The 14,905-nt window shown below is 41.3% G+C and overlaps 2 protein-coding genes and 2 non-coding genes across 4 annotated transcripts; 3 read left to right on the forward strand and 1 right to left on the reverse strand.

Moving 5' to 3' along the window:
• Positions 1-511: 511 nt before the first annotated feature.
• rps27.1 (ribosomal protein S27, isoform 1) lies at positions 512-3,267 on the forward strand (the record flags this gene model as incomplete). The annotated part of the gene is made up of 4 exons (XM_053334533.1): positions 512-553; positions 1,175-1,283; positions 1,684-1,794; positions 3,037-3,267. Coding segments are annotated over 4 exons (291 nt in total), but the record flags the coding sequence as incomplete, so codon positions are not given.
• Positions 1,390-1,519, forward strand: LOC128374787 (small nucleolar RNA SNORA35). The gene has a single exon (XR_008323043.1). It is a non-coding gene; the product is annotated as a small nucleolar RNA SNORA35 (small nucleolar RNA).
• Positions 2,629-2,758, forward strand: LOC128374788 (small nucleolar RNA SNORA35). The gene has a single exon (XR_008323044.1). It is a non-coding gene; the product is annotated as a small nucleolar RNA SNORA35 (small nucleolar RNA).
• A 1,020-nt stretch (positions 3,268-4,287) lies between the features above and the next one.
• LOC128374019 (small conductance calcium-activated potassium channel protein 1-like) lies at positions 4,288-10,390 on the reverse strand. Its single transcript, XM_053334240.1, has 9 exons — positions 9,539-10,390; positions 8,888-8,983; positions 8,068-8,355; positions 7,303-7,424; positions 6,406-6,547; positions 6,173-6,283; positions 5,597-5,724; positions 4,662-4,731; positions 4,288-4,515 (listed from the first exon to the last, which is right to left on the reverse strand). Exons 1-9 carry the CDS (start codon positions 10,388-10,390, stop codon positions 4,288-4,290), a joined length of 2,037 nt encoding a protein of 678 aa, XP_053190215.1.
• Positions 10,391-14,905: the final 4,515 nt, after the last annotated feature.

Raw genomic sequence — 14,905 nt, forward strand, 5'->3', positions numbered from 1 at the left:
TTTCTTGTTTCATGATGAAGCTTATGCAACGTAATTTCGTTCTGCATTGTATCCTTGCTGAAATGGAATGACAATAAAATAAATCTTGAATTTTGAATCTTATGTTAACCTGACAGTTTAGCCATTATTCTGTAAATAACCAATAGTGAACATTATCAACTCGAAGTAGCCTACTACCTGTTTTACTCAGTTATAATGAAATTAGATTGGATAATTCCTTTTTTGAGCACATACTGATAAAGTTGATAAAGATGATTTTGTTTGTACTTTTTCTTTTTAATAAAGTATAAAATATTTGATTATCGCTGTGCATATTTTGAGGTTTGGTGTGTTTATTAGCTTTCTAAAGAAAATAAAAGCGATTTAAAATGTCCTAATGCATCCATAAGTTAACCACATTGAACAGCGTGGAGTCCCGACCTCACCAATATGGCCGCTGCGCCGTGTTAAAGTCGTCACATCCGGCTCTAGCTCAAAGGAACCACCAATATCTACCCGTCGCTTCCGGTAATGCCTCCTTTTCGGCAGCGGCTATTTCCTCGCCAACATGCCAGTGAGTATCCGCAGGCCTTTACAAAATGACATTTTGACCATTTAACGAAGCGTTGTGGGGTCGCCACACGGCTCAATGTTTTCGTAAGAAGTTAGCGATGCTGCTGGTGCCAGTTCTGGTCGCTTTGGTTGAGTTTTGATCCCAGTTTGACTCGAATAAATCTGCACATTTGAGCGCGTTGCGAGCGCATTGTGACACAAGATGGCTGCGCACACACCGCAAACATGGAGCCAGTTGAGCGGAGGATATGAGCATTAACACCAGATTACACACACGTGGCTGTTAATTTACGCTACTTGGGTTGAAAACGTGATTATTTGTCTGGTTTATAATCAATTGTTTGAGGAATCTGTCAGTTTTTGATTAAAATACGTAACGTTAGCCTGCGTTACCCAATCCATGAGATGTAGGCCAGCAGCCTTAGAGGCGTCTCATCAGGACAAAACGATCATATTTATACTTGAATATAGTAGTTAAGAAACAACTGATATATTAAAAAGACGATAACATAGCGGTTTATCATTTTTGTGTGTAGTCGTGTTTTTAAATAAGTTAACATTTTTCGTTAGGTTGAAGTAACGTTTCCTTTTGTTCATTACTGTTTTTAATTCATTTCTGCAGCTCGCAAAAGACTTGTTGCACCCATCCCCTGAGGAGGAGAAGAGGAGGCACAAGAAGAAGCGTCTAGTTCAGAGTCCTAACTCTTACTTCATGGATGTGAAATGTCCAGGTACATATTTTTTTAAAACTGAAAATAAAATGGACGCCTACCTATGTTTTTACAGGGGGATAAGTTGGCTGTGGGGGTAAATTTGTCCTTTTCAGACGTTTTTTGACCGCACTGCTAAGTGACTGGACTTCCTCTATCATGGGCTTCCAATCTCATTCCAGTGCCAGAGCCACCTCAGTTTGCAGAAGGGTTGAGCTAGACCACTGGCTCCCCCCTTTCGAAGGCTGAGAACAAACATTTTTCATGTAGCTGCTGGTGGCGTAGTTCATGTTGTAATTTTAAAAATCTTTATAATTGTTTTGGTCAGTTTTGCTGTTAAAGCTGCCCAGTGTCACCTATGTTTTTACAGGGGGAGAAGTTGGCTGTGGGGGTAAATTTCTCCTTTTCGTTTAATTTACAGGATGCTACAAGATCACGACAGTGTTCAGCCACGCTCAGACAGTTGTTCTGTGTGTGGGCTGTTCAACAGTCCTGTGTCAGCCCACTGGCGGCAAAGCACGTCTCACAGAGGGTCAGTATCACCTGCACTATCATATAATATTATCAGTTGAAACATCTGGTGCCAAAACAGGGGTCTTATGATGTTTTACAGTTTGAGTACTTGAATGAGGCGATAAGTTCATTTTTTTCTTCAGTTAATGAAATATGAAATGTCATTTACACCCTCTGGTCTGTTATATTCTATTCTATTTACACCAACTTCTGTCATGGGGCTGTTTTCAAGCAGCAGAAGGCAACATGTTCAAGCTCTTCTGAAACTGTCAGAACCAGCTCAGAATAAAATAAACACAGCACTGACAGGTTTTGGTTTTCCAAATCAGTTATTTCTCTGCACCAGACTGGACTGATTAAGGTTTTTGTTACTTGGTGTTTAGTCTCTTTTCACCACAAGCTCTTCAGAATTGCTGTAAACTGAATGCGGTCCTGGGTGTAAATCCTAAATGAGCCTCTTTTCTTTTGGCTTACCTGTTTAGGACTGAAAGTGAAATCTATTGTCACTGATTTAATTTATTCAGCTGCAAGGTGACCAAGTGAAAACTACATTTCTCACATTGGGTGTTACATTAAATATAAAATAGAATATTAGAAGAACAAGAAAACAAACTCTTTATTTCTTGAATGATGATCAGTCAACCCTGTTAAGATCCTGTTTCTTTTGAGATCAATCTAACAAATACTTAGTACTTAGCTCAAAAAGTTATATAGTCATTTACCAGCTACGGTGACAGACAACACATTAATTTATCAGAACAGCTTCACAGGTTTGTGGCATTGAGCTGGTGTTTCAAACCTTGAACAGATTATTTGTATTTGTGTTCATGTGAAGCGTTCAGTAGTTTTTTGACCGCACTGCTAAGTGACTGGACTTCCTCTATCGTGGTCTTCTAATCTCATTCCAGTGCCAGAGTGACCTCAGTTTGCAGAAGGGTTGAGCTAGACCACTGGCTCCCCCCTTTCGAAGGCTGAGAACAAACATATTTCATGTAGCTGCTGGTGGTGTAGTTCATGTTGTAATTTTAAAAATCTCTAATTGTTTTGGTGAGTTTTGCTGTTAAAGCTGCCTAGTGTCACCCCTCTGTATGTAAAATAGATGTATAGTATTTTGGTGTAATCAGTCACATGCTGGAAAACTATGACCCTTGTGTCAGCGCTGTGTAGGACAATGGCGCGTGTGCACCGCCCGCACTATTTCTGTACTGTAAGGCTTCTGTTTTGTCATTGGTTGTCTAACTGTCATTGTCTCCTACGGCAGGGTGCTCATTCAGGAGGAAGCAGCACTAGCTGTTCTCCGCCGGAGCTGAAAGGGAGAGGAGGGGATGGACCGGTTGATATCAGCGCCTTTGAGCCAGCAGTTTGATCTATGAGACCTGAAGATGAACTGGACAGCGGAGGGAAGCTCCACTGACAGTGTTGACAGATCAGATGTTGCTGTAATTCCACCCTCCAACCCTGTCTCTCTTAATAAAATATTGTTTTGGCTAAATGAATGGTGTTTGTGCATACTTTGGGAAATAATGTTTTGTGCTCATCAGGATTGGTCAAACATTTAATAAAACAGCATCTTTATTAAAAATGATCTTCAATGTGAAATATTAAACCGTAACACTCCTGGACAGGACAAGAAGGGTTAACTCAAAAATAAGTTATAATTACATTTAAATGAGGCCCGTTGATCATTTTCAAAAATATGTGTAAACCTGTGGTAAAGTGGCTAAAAAGGTATAATGTGGACTTGGGTGATGATTTCTACCGTATACTAAATAAACAGTTAAACCAGACTACGTCAATTTTGACCTGGGGTGACAAGTTGTATGGTCAACAAGAAGACAACAGCAGGGTTAATAATACAAACTTTATTCACATTTCACCAGTTTTATACTATATGATGAGAAAAAAGTGCAGTATTGACTACAGATGAAGCTACTCAGGCGGGGGAGTGATTGAGTCCTCAAACTGATCAGGTTTGATTGAGTGAGACAAAGTCAACTTAATTCTTTCCACTAATTGATCAATTGGTCTATAAATCATAATGAGTGAAAATGTCATCCAATAGCTCAAGGTGGTGTTATCAATGTTTTATAAGATCAACAGTGGAAAAACAAAACAAAATACAATATAATAATAGAAGCAGCAAATTCTCACATTTGAGAACCTGGAATCATCAGTAAAGTCTCTTAAAACTGAATTATTGAAGAAGTTGGTGACGAATGTTCTTTTGATGTACTAATGAACTCACTGTAGCTCTAGTATTGATTTATGTCCAGTTAGTGGCAAGCTTATTCAAGTCTATTCACATCTGTCCAGAAAGAATTTCTACATTTTTCTGGTATTTCTGCTACCTATTTTTAATAGAAATCTACACTCTTACATACACTCTTCCTTTCTATTAACACTTATTTGTCTACCCCAGAAAGAGTTTCACTGCATAAAAAGCAGCAAACTCCTCAGAGAGCATCTTGCAAAGCATTCTGCTGTTGTCCATCACCTGTCCCCCGGCCTCTTTCTACCTGTCTGCGCTCACACTGGCAGTCTCTGTGTTCCCCTCCCGCTCCCTGAGAAGGTGGCGGATGGAGGAGTTCTGCGTTGACAGGGTGCTGGACAGTAGAGGCATCAGACTCCTGAAACCCTCCCTCAACTCCTCCACGTTCTTCTCCAGGCTGTGGATGTGCGAGTCCAGCTCCCCCCTGCAGCCCTGCACCTCCGACAGGACGTCAGCCATCACACTCTGCATCTGTGTTGGGGTTGATGTCCCACGTGGTGCGTTGTAGTTCCGCGTATTGGAGAAAAAGAAAGAGGCAGAAAGAGAATATTAGACGATGCTTAGTTAAGACGTTTACAGGATGGATGTGAAATGATGCGTTCACTTGCCTCTCTCACCTTGCAGAGATCTACCAGTGTGTTGGCCTGGTCTGCCAGGACCCTCTTCTCCATCTTCACCCTCCGCAGCCTGGAGACAAAACTACTTAGACAGGGGGTGGCACAGGAGGTGTTTTATAATACAATCACGACTTATAAAATATGAAAAGTGATGAGAAGAGAAATTTAAAAGGTCATTTGACCCACATCATGGCCAGATCTGCTACAGGCTCCCTCACTATTATAATATTGCAACAATCACTGATGTAGCTGGTTATGGTGAAGCTGATTTGAAGTAATTTATACATTGTTAGTTTAGTCAATAATAATGCTTCATATTTTAGAAGTTGATCATACATTTTGTATTTAGAAATGTAGTCTGTAAAGTACCCAGTAACTGGTAAGTATAGTGGAGGAAAATGTCCACTATTTCCCTCTGAATTATACCAAAGTATAATGACGGCAAGAAACGGGAACACTGAAGTCAGGTCTTACTTTTTTAATAGTACTTAAGTACTGTAAATATACTCAGTTACCACGGTAGAAAGTGTTCACAGTAATGTCTGTGAATGATCCAGATTTACAAAGAAACCTTTTAGAGTAAAAACATTTAAGTTTGGCTACTGCACCACTATGGGTACGTTAATGTGTTTTTTCAGTGATTGGGGTAAATTAACCCTAACCTTAACCCTTTTTCAGTGACTGGTCATTAAATTTGAACTAAGCCTATTGCCTCACATTAAATTCATGCAACTAATTTTGATAATTTTTTCCTTCAGATTACTGCCAAGATAGGAGGAAAATATTATTTTCAGTAGTATTGGTGTAGTAAAAAATACTACAAAAGGTGTTGAACAATAAAAAATAGTTTAACATTTTTGTGTGAAAAAAGTGAGAAACTGTTCTTGCACTGTGACTTGAGTAGAAACAGGTTTAAATGAGGGTAAGTGTCTTACTGGTGGATGGCCAGCAGCAGCTTCCGCTGGTGCATGCGGACTCTGGAGCTGTCTTTCTCTCTCAACAGCTTAGTGTGTTTGTAGATGAGCCAAGTCTCTCTCAGCACATTTGCTGCTGCAATTTTTATCTGGTGACAAAGATGTAGAAAAATCACTCAGGAGAGCTATTTTATGTTCATGGACATAACCTAAAAGCCCTGTTATTTACTGCACATGCTGAATAGCACCAACATTAAATTCACTTTTTTCCTTATACTCAGCTTTCAAGTCCGGTTCTTACATTTTCTAAAAATGAGTGTCGATATCTTGAAAGAACAAAGACCTGCTGCTGGAAAATGATGGAAACAAGCTGCTGTATGACGGTTTGTATGACGACAAGGTAAAATGAACTCCTTGCACTCACAAGATTTCTATGCCTTACACACACAGATTTACATTTATTGAGAGAAGTGAGTTGATGTGTGGTATCTGATGGCTGTTATTGGTCTACAGTATCACAATTCTCAATGCCTGGTTGATAATACGTCATATTATGATTCATTTATCAACATAAACAGATTGGAAATGTGTATTTACTGTCTTGGAGATGTGGGAGTCCATCATGAAATTGTGAACATGTTTCTCTGCTCTGGTCAGCTCCAGCTTCCTGGCAACCACGGCAACCACCAGGACTGTGCAGCCTGCTCCCTGTGAGAGATTTGTATTCAGGATCTGAACTAATCTGATGTTAGTTTAAAAAAAATCTGAGATCCCTACAGAGGAAACTTTCATCCTTGTTTATGTTATCAGTGCAGTATGTGCTTTCTTACCATAATCCCAGTGAGGAGGCAGATGCTCCGACCGCAGTAGGTGTGAGGGACCACGTCTCCGTAACCGATGGACAAGAAGGTGACAGAGACCATCCACAGGGCCTCCATATAGTTACTACTCAGGTCTCTGTAGTTGTGATGTCTGCAGGATCAAAATGAACTAAAGTAAACTTGACTGTTGCGATATTTTTTCTTTGACATTGATGTCATATTGATATCTTGACATGACAGTAGACATGACTCCTAAGGACTTTGTTTCATTATAATATTTTCAGTTAGCTCATATTTGGTTCCCTCTAGTCCTAAATGCTGAAGCTGAATCTACTTTCATATTACTGATTACTGTGATGTATATGAATATCAGTAGGGAGGCTGGGGGAAGTTGTAACACCTTTTACATTTTCCTTCTTAACTCACAGAATATGCTTGACATGTTTTGACATTAGAGACATGTATATGTGCACTAGTATTATATTTTCACTAATAAGGACAAGACTATAATATTAAATTTAATGCAAGAAGTCAGAGTGTTGCCATTGCCCCCTTGACGGGGATTATAAGTCATATTAACCCAAAGTGTAACAAATAAAAGCACACCTCAAAGTCATCACATTACTGATGTGGTGTCTTATAATGTTTCTTTATTTTTTTGTTGTATGGTTCAAATTTTTTCAAATGTAAATATCAGGCACTGTATGCATTCACAGCAAAAGTCTATTTCAATTTTTGCAGGAGACTAGGCTATTTCAGTGGTCAAATACATTCATGAGTTGAGCAAACATTGGTTTTTACTCCTTAAGTACAAATAGTAAACTTGTGTATCTGCCAATATTTGGAAGATTTTTAACTACAAACTTCACAATACATTCATCTGTAGTCTGACTTTGCATCGCATACCTCTCACAAACATGTAAACCCCACGCTGCCACAATCCACAGAGAGACGCTGAAAATCATCAGCACAGTCCCAGGGTAGGTGGTCATTAATGTTTTCCCCACAAATCGGGTGTTGAAGTGTATCTGAAGATCATAAAAAAAACCCTGATGCATTACATCATAATTTTGACAGTAGGAGTCTACTTAGTGAGACTATTTAGGATAGCACCTGTCAGATTATGATTATATAATACAGAGGAGATGAGGGATAAGAAAAATTGTTCTCATCTGGCTTGATACATGGATAGCGGGTTTGGCATTGCGGCGGGGAGACAAAGGTCATTTTCGTCACTCTTAAATAGCATCAATGAGGGAAGGGATTAGCCAGGTGGATATTATCAACTGTGGAAAAGAGAGCAGACAGACAAAGGAGAGCTAGCGAGGGACATAATCAGCATGTGAAACCACTGGGATTCATGGGAGGGAAACTGTGATAGTCACACCTCAAGTGTCACACGTCTACAGACCTCTCGGCCCACCTAGACATAAGACATAAACACATGTGCATGAAATGTTCATAATAGAAGCCCAGAAGTCCAAATCATATTGTCAAATAAATTATCTATCCCATTTATCCCATGAATCACATCCCATAAGCAGGTCAGAAAACTTTAATTTTCTCTCTAATCAAAAGTGTTATGATCTTATCACAGTACTATCCAAGGCCAAAAACCAAAGTCAAGGCCAAAGCCAGATTCTGAAGGCAGACCAACAGGTGGTCCCCCACCTTGTTGAGCGCCCCAATGCTGCGGGAGGCGGTGTCAGTGAAGAGGCGGCTGTGCAGCATCATGGCCCGGCCCAGCAGGTAGAGCCTCAGGAACATGGGCAGAGCCAGGATGATCTCCAGCTCCGTCTCTGACAGCGACGGACGCGTCACGGTCTGCTGGAAGTACGACTGCAGACCCACTGGGTACGGATGGATGGCCACTACTGTCAGCTCCAACGCTATCAGAGCCAGACGCTCAGTTGTCAAGGCAATCCGCCAATCTTCTGCCCCGATGTCGTGAACGTAGAGCTACCAGAGAGATAAGAAAAAATGCATTCTGATGAAACTGAGAAGCTGACCTCGAGGTCCAAGATAAATCTGTACGATTACTAAAGATTACTAAAGGGATGAAAGAAAAAAACTATTTCTGTTTCACACAATCATGTTATTTTCTTGAATTTCCTATAAGTTTTGCTTTTTTCTTGTAAATACCAGACACTGCCACCTTTCAAGATTTCAAGACAGTATAAATCCCTCAAATTAAACAAGCTGAGAGGAATAACAATTGCTTCAAATTCAAAAGGCCAACAGGCAAAAAGTATTGGAGTCACTGATAGAGAAACTTCAGTTCCTTTATATGTAAATCTGCTCTTTAAAAAGAAGAAAAAAACACATTTTCAGTTCCTCATGTAGTGACTAGCCAAACATCAAGGACACTTTAACCATGCATGCCAAAAAAAAACAACTTTTCCAGACACTTTTAATCACACATTTTAATCACTGGAGGAGAAACTTGGGCCAAAAACAAACCAGGTTATGTAATTATAAAGAGACGAGTTACCTGCACCTCACAGTAGTGGTATGCTATGATAAGGCCAACCAGGATGACTGTAGACAAACTGATGACTGCCTTGAGGGCAAGAGAGTAGATGGAGCTCTGTGGGTGACAGTAACACACACACACACACACACACACACACACACACACACACACACACACACACACATGATATCATTGTCAGCTGATGGATGTTGTTTGTCATTACAAATCTCAATCTATGAAATGGCTACAGTGATCCTGTATAATCTTATAATCTTACATACATTTAGATAATCCACTTGCTTGATATAATAAAATGATTTTATGGGCATATTGTGCTTGCTTTTTCCTGTAGTTGCTGGTAGATCAATCAAACAGTTATGATAATGATTGTGGAAAAAAAGGTACATTTAAAATGTATTGAGAAGAAGCACAGTACAATATGTGAATACAATGAGAGCACATAACAAATGCAGTGACAACAGTGCTTTCTGTTATTTCTCAGATATGAAAAAGCCGAGGCTTTGAACAACAATAGTGATGGGTTCTTTTCTCAAGATAATAACTGCAGCTGTGCAGCATGATTTTATTTTCTTTAAAAACCTTATTTGACTCCACTTCTTTCAAACGTTTTTTCAAGGCCACAGACAAGTTTTCTTTTGATGCTCTGACCTTGCTGTAGACGCTCCAGGAGAGCTCCGTCTCCATCACCATCAACACAACTCCGAATAACCCCACGGCCAGAGCGCAGTCGTTCAGCTGCTGCCTCTTCAGAAACAGAGCCCTCCTGTGGACCAGACGCCAACCGATGTTGTGGGTCTTCCAGTATGGGTCGTCCTTGGTGTCCACCTTATGTTTTGGGTTGGGCTGCGGACTGGTGCTCTGACAGGAACACTCAGCTCCTGGCAGCAGGCCTCTGGCCTCAGACACCGCAGGGTCCTGACAGTACTGAGAAGACTCATTGTGAGACTGGAGGTCGTCATCTTTGCTGGTGATGATGATCTCTGGGAGGCTCTGGCAGTCGTGCATCTCCAACGAAACGTTACCTGACTTCCGGCGCCCTCTGCTCTCTGCATCCTTGACGTCTAAGTGTGACCTGCAAGGGCTTTTAAAAGGTGACCCGCAGGGAGAAACGGGGATGTCAGTGAAAGAAGTGACCCTCTCCTGGGGTCTGTGAGATTTGGCTTTGCACTGATGATTTCGATCCTTGTGTCCGGGATTTTGTCTACCCCCTCCTGATCTTTTGTCACTTTTCTTCTCTTTGCCTTTGGCTTTGTCCACCCTCCTGTTGGAGCGAGGTGAAGGCGTGACATAAAGCTGGCCGTTGTATAAAGGCGTGGTGGCCATGGCCTGGGTTCTATCCAGCCACACAGGGTGATCTACTGTTTGGATGTTGTGGTGTATCCCACACTGCGGGGTGCAGGCCTGAGGTGGAGGAGCCATCCTCTGCGGGAGGAGGGGACGCTGGTCCTCCACCTCGTCTCCATCCACCACTGACGAGTTCATAGAGGCGGAGTGCTCCATGATGAGAGAGCTTTTCATCAATTCAACAAATGTTTTGAGCAAAGATGGATAGAGAGAGAGAGAGATAGAGTGTGTGTGAGAGAAAGAGAGAGGCAAAAATAGATACCAATATTAGACACAGAAGTAGTTTAATCAAATGAGAACAGCAAAACTGTGGATAAGGTTCAATCCTTAGTAGCTTAGTCAACAGAGAATATTATATTATACTCATAGAATGAAAAAAGGTTCATAGTAGCATTCTTAATTGTATTCTTTTGTATTAATCTGTCAATTGTACAATTTTACGATTTTTCTTTTTAGATGCAAAATCTCTTCACAAATGTTTACAATCACAAATGTTTTCATATGAAATAAAAGTTTTGGTCACCACCTGTACTGATGTGTAACCTAAAAATGTTTTAGGTTAAATCTTTTCTCTCCATTTCCACAAAGTTAATTTCTATTCTTACCTTTTGAGTCAGATTTTCCCGGTCTACAAGAAATCTGCCACAAGAAGAAAAGAGGCCTTAACTGTTATGTAGACAATGTTTTATCTGGTATCTTTCCTGAAGTATTCCAGTATAGAATCGTCTTCCTTAATGTCACATCTGCCTGAATCGCAAAGAAATCCTTGAGATAAAATCCTGCTGCAACTCCAAAGACTCAAGCACTTTCAATCAGAGGGCTGTCCAAAAGTAAGGTCAAATACAGTAAAAACGAATCCAGCCGCAAAACTGTCCACCGGTGTGATCAGATCATAATATTCCAAACGGCCTTACTCTGTCTGTAAGAACTTTCCTGCAATCCATTAGCAGCTTCAGCATCATGGAGCCCCTCCCATAGATACAAGCAGAGGTTATGAACTTCTCCTGCATATGACGACGTGAGGTAAATACCCATGTAGATCCATTACATTTTCAAGCATTTATACCCTTGTTTGGCCCCATTTCCTGCTTTACCATTGTCCACAATCTGGGCATCTTCCTTAAAGCTGTGTGGGGCTTAATGACTGCAAAGACTCTAAGTTGCAGATGTTGCATGGAGCAAAGGCAAAGAGTGAGTCATCTGTTAGAGGTTTTCGAGCCCGGATTGTCAGATTTCCTCCTCCCTGTATGTGTGCATGGTGATGTGCATGAGGGAGCGTCTGCTTATACTGTGTGGGTGCCCTAGTGTCAAAAGTCAGCCTGAACTGATCCTCATAGTCTGAAACGAATGACTATTATATCACTTTTCATGTCCAATTTTATCAATTGGTGTCATTATGGTCATGGGAGAGTTCCAAGTGGGTTATACAAATGAAAATAAAAAACCTAATCTTCAAAGGGGAATATAACACTCCTCAATATCAATTCAGCAGATTAGTATTGCAGATTAATCAAGTGAGACAGAGATCGGATACTTATGAGCTTATGAAATATCAAATATGTCACCCTTAACCAAACAATATGCACAGAGTGGGGTTGAGTATTAAGCATTAAAGTCATAACAATGACATTCACCATCATTTATTTATCTAAATCCTTGTGACAGATGGGTATACAGATAATAGAGCTCCTACCAAATGGAAAGACCCAAGGAGCAAAGAGTGGGCGGAGCGCATCCGGATAGTGTCGGGATAAAGAAAAGCATTATCTAATCTGAAGACAACATGTATTTAAAGATAGATTGAGCGAGGGAGAGAGAGAGGGAAAGAGAGAGAAAGAGAGAGAGAGAGGGAGGCAGGGGTAGGTAGAGGACGTCACTGTGCACAGGTGGGAGGGTAAAACATAGTCTGATAAGCCACTCTGATTTTTACTACTTGAGACGTCCCTCCAGATGTAAAGTAGATTAATTATGCTAAAACTACTCCACTCCCCGAGATTTAGCCAGATGCTGCTGCTGCTGCCACTGTCTGGATCTTTTGTTTTTGATATTCTGCAGACACGAGGCTCCCAACTGTCTGTGCCTCGGCGCGTGTCTGTCAACACCAAATCCTTGTGGATGGTAAATACAGACTGTATCTCACATCCTTGCAGGGACCTAGATTGTAAAATATGACTGTTTGGTGTTTGCAAAAATACAGCAAAGCCAAAACAAAATCGACATTGCTGAGAGAGAATGTGCTTAAATTATGTTGTCCTCAACATGCTGAGAGGATATATGCACATCTGCAAGGCTTCAAATTAATTCAAGCCCACAGCCAAGTGCTTGTAAATCCTGGCTGTTGCTGGTACCTAAGTATGTCACTTCTTCTTCCCTCTGTGGCCGGTAGCCAGCGCATCTTCAATAAGTCTTTTCTATTGCAAATCATCCTTTGGCTGCTAAGAAACTGGAATTAAATTTGGATATTTTGAGTCCACTAATTGCTGTGGCTGGTAAATGGCAATTTCCTGCTTCTTGCCCTGAATCTTTAGTGAGTGCCAGTTCATCTTCTGGTTGGAATATTAATTGCTTAAGTCTGATCCATAAGGTGCACGGGTCAAAAGATAAAAGAGTCCCATTTGGATGCCAGCAGTAGTTATTAATTTCTATATTTTATAGGCCAAATGTCAGAAACGGTTAAAGGAGCAGTTAAATTAATTTGGAGAATATGCTTTTCACTCTCTTGCTGTGAGTTAGAGGATTAATACCACTTTTACCTGAGAGTGGGATGGATCTTCTCTTCTAGCTTTTGGCATGAAAGTGAGTAGTATTTCCTAGAATTAAAGTAAACGCTAAGCTATCACATTTTATTGGATAACAGTTGACTTTTGTTCAGACTGCTACAGGGTTTGTTGAGGCAGAATATGAAGGTCAATTAGAAGAACTTCATTCAAGACCAAAAAAAACGGTCCACCCTGGCAAATCAGACGTCACAGGCGAGTGGATGTATGTGCTGCTTTTGTCAATAGCAACCTATTAAGTGTAGGCGACGTGTCAGCGTGAGAGTCAGCCTAATCCAATCAGCAGAGTAATTAAAAAAAACACAGCACAGCAGCCCTAATGGCTGAATTGTCAGAGGCGGTGTTCAGCATTTAGCACAGAGAGGGGCAAGCTGTAGTCATGCCAGGTCAGAGCGATGGCCATCACTGCTGCTGTGCAATTAGAGCCTCAATCGGGACCAACAAAAGTAGAAAAAAGTGGCATCATATTATTACCAACATGATATGCCTAAACCTCATTCTCTTCCTCCAGCTGTCATGGATATGGCTCTAATCCACACCCTGCTCAGTGTTTTTATTCATCTGATGCTATTGTTTCCTAATTAGCCCTCTCTTTATGGCATTGGCTCATCTTCTTGTTTCACATAGCCCAGAATCATCCTCCTTAATTAACACCATCACCTCTACCCTTCCAAAAAAACCAACACTGTAATGTCAGTGCTGCTGAGCTCCAGCCAGCATGCAGTTGGCTAACAAACCACCAGATGTCACCCACGCCTCAGTGCCTCCAATCTGTATTTTATGAAGCTAGTGAATTTTCTTTTTTGGCACACTGTCACACTGGTGCGTGGTGCATAACAACACAGGGAGCTTTTTTCCCCCTATGCTCAGAGATGAACTAAAAGTCAATTTTGTATGTATTTAAGCAGCAATATAGCAGGAAAGCAGCAGCAACAGGATGCTTCTTCTGTGATGATACATTGCTGAGCCACACCGCCTGTCCTCATGCCACGCTTGGTGCAGTTTTCTCTGCTCTAACTGGTGACTTAGCCATCCTTCTTTTCGCCTCCAAGGACCACTCTCCATCCTCTGTGTGCAGCCAAGCATGAATCTGTAGCTCGGGACTACTCTGGATGTCTGACAGCCTGCCTAGGAAAGGGGTAATTCCGAGGGGCAGTAGAAGTAATAGGGTAATCTATTATACAGTCCAACTCCTTCTTCCTCCTCTCTTGCTCCCCCCTCCCCTTCCTTCCTTCCTTCCTTCTCTCTCTCTTTCTCTCTCTCCTTTGGTTTCTCACCGCCTCTGCCCTTGCATCAGCATTTTGTGAGGACAAATGAGAAGTAGAGTTTAACTATGCACTTTCCCATTGCCCTCCTGCAGAGCCCAGCACTTTCTCAATTAAACTGGAGTCCATCTGCCCCACTGATTCAAAGCCTACCCCCCGCTGACCAAGGGAAGCTTTCTCACACACAAAAACACACTCACAAGCACACCCGGTCTCCAGTCCAGCGGTGCGTGACCATCACTGCTGTGGTGTGTTATCACATGTGTGACCAGCTGGCATATATTTTTGACACATGTCAAACATAAATGTTAACCAGCCATAACACACACACACACACACACACACACAGAGAGTGAAAGATATGTGAGAGTGAGCAAGGTTTTCAGAGAGTAATTAATCTTCTACAATTTTACTTTTCACATAAAAAGCAGGGGAGGGATGCACTAATTGGGCACAAAAACACTCACCAAGCATCCAAAAAAGGTTTGGAAATCAAGCTCCCTTTGCCTCTGGGAGCATGTCTTTATGCAAAAATTGGTCACTTCTCTGCACTTAACAGCCCCCCCCCCATCCCCCAATGTGTTACTGCTGACCTGTTTGGGAAGCCTAATTTCCCCTTTTTGTTCTTT

Source organism: Scomber japonicus, chromosome 15, assembly GCF_027409825.1.
Source record: "Scomber japonicus isolate fScoJap1 chromosome 15, fScoJap1.pri, whole genome shotgun sequence".
Classification (NCBI taxonomy): Eukaryota; Metazoa; Chordata; class Actinopteri; order Scombriformes; family Scombridae; genus Scomber; species Scomber japonicus.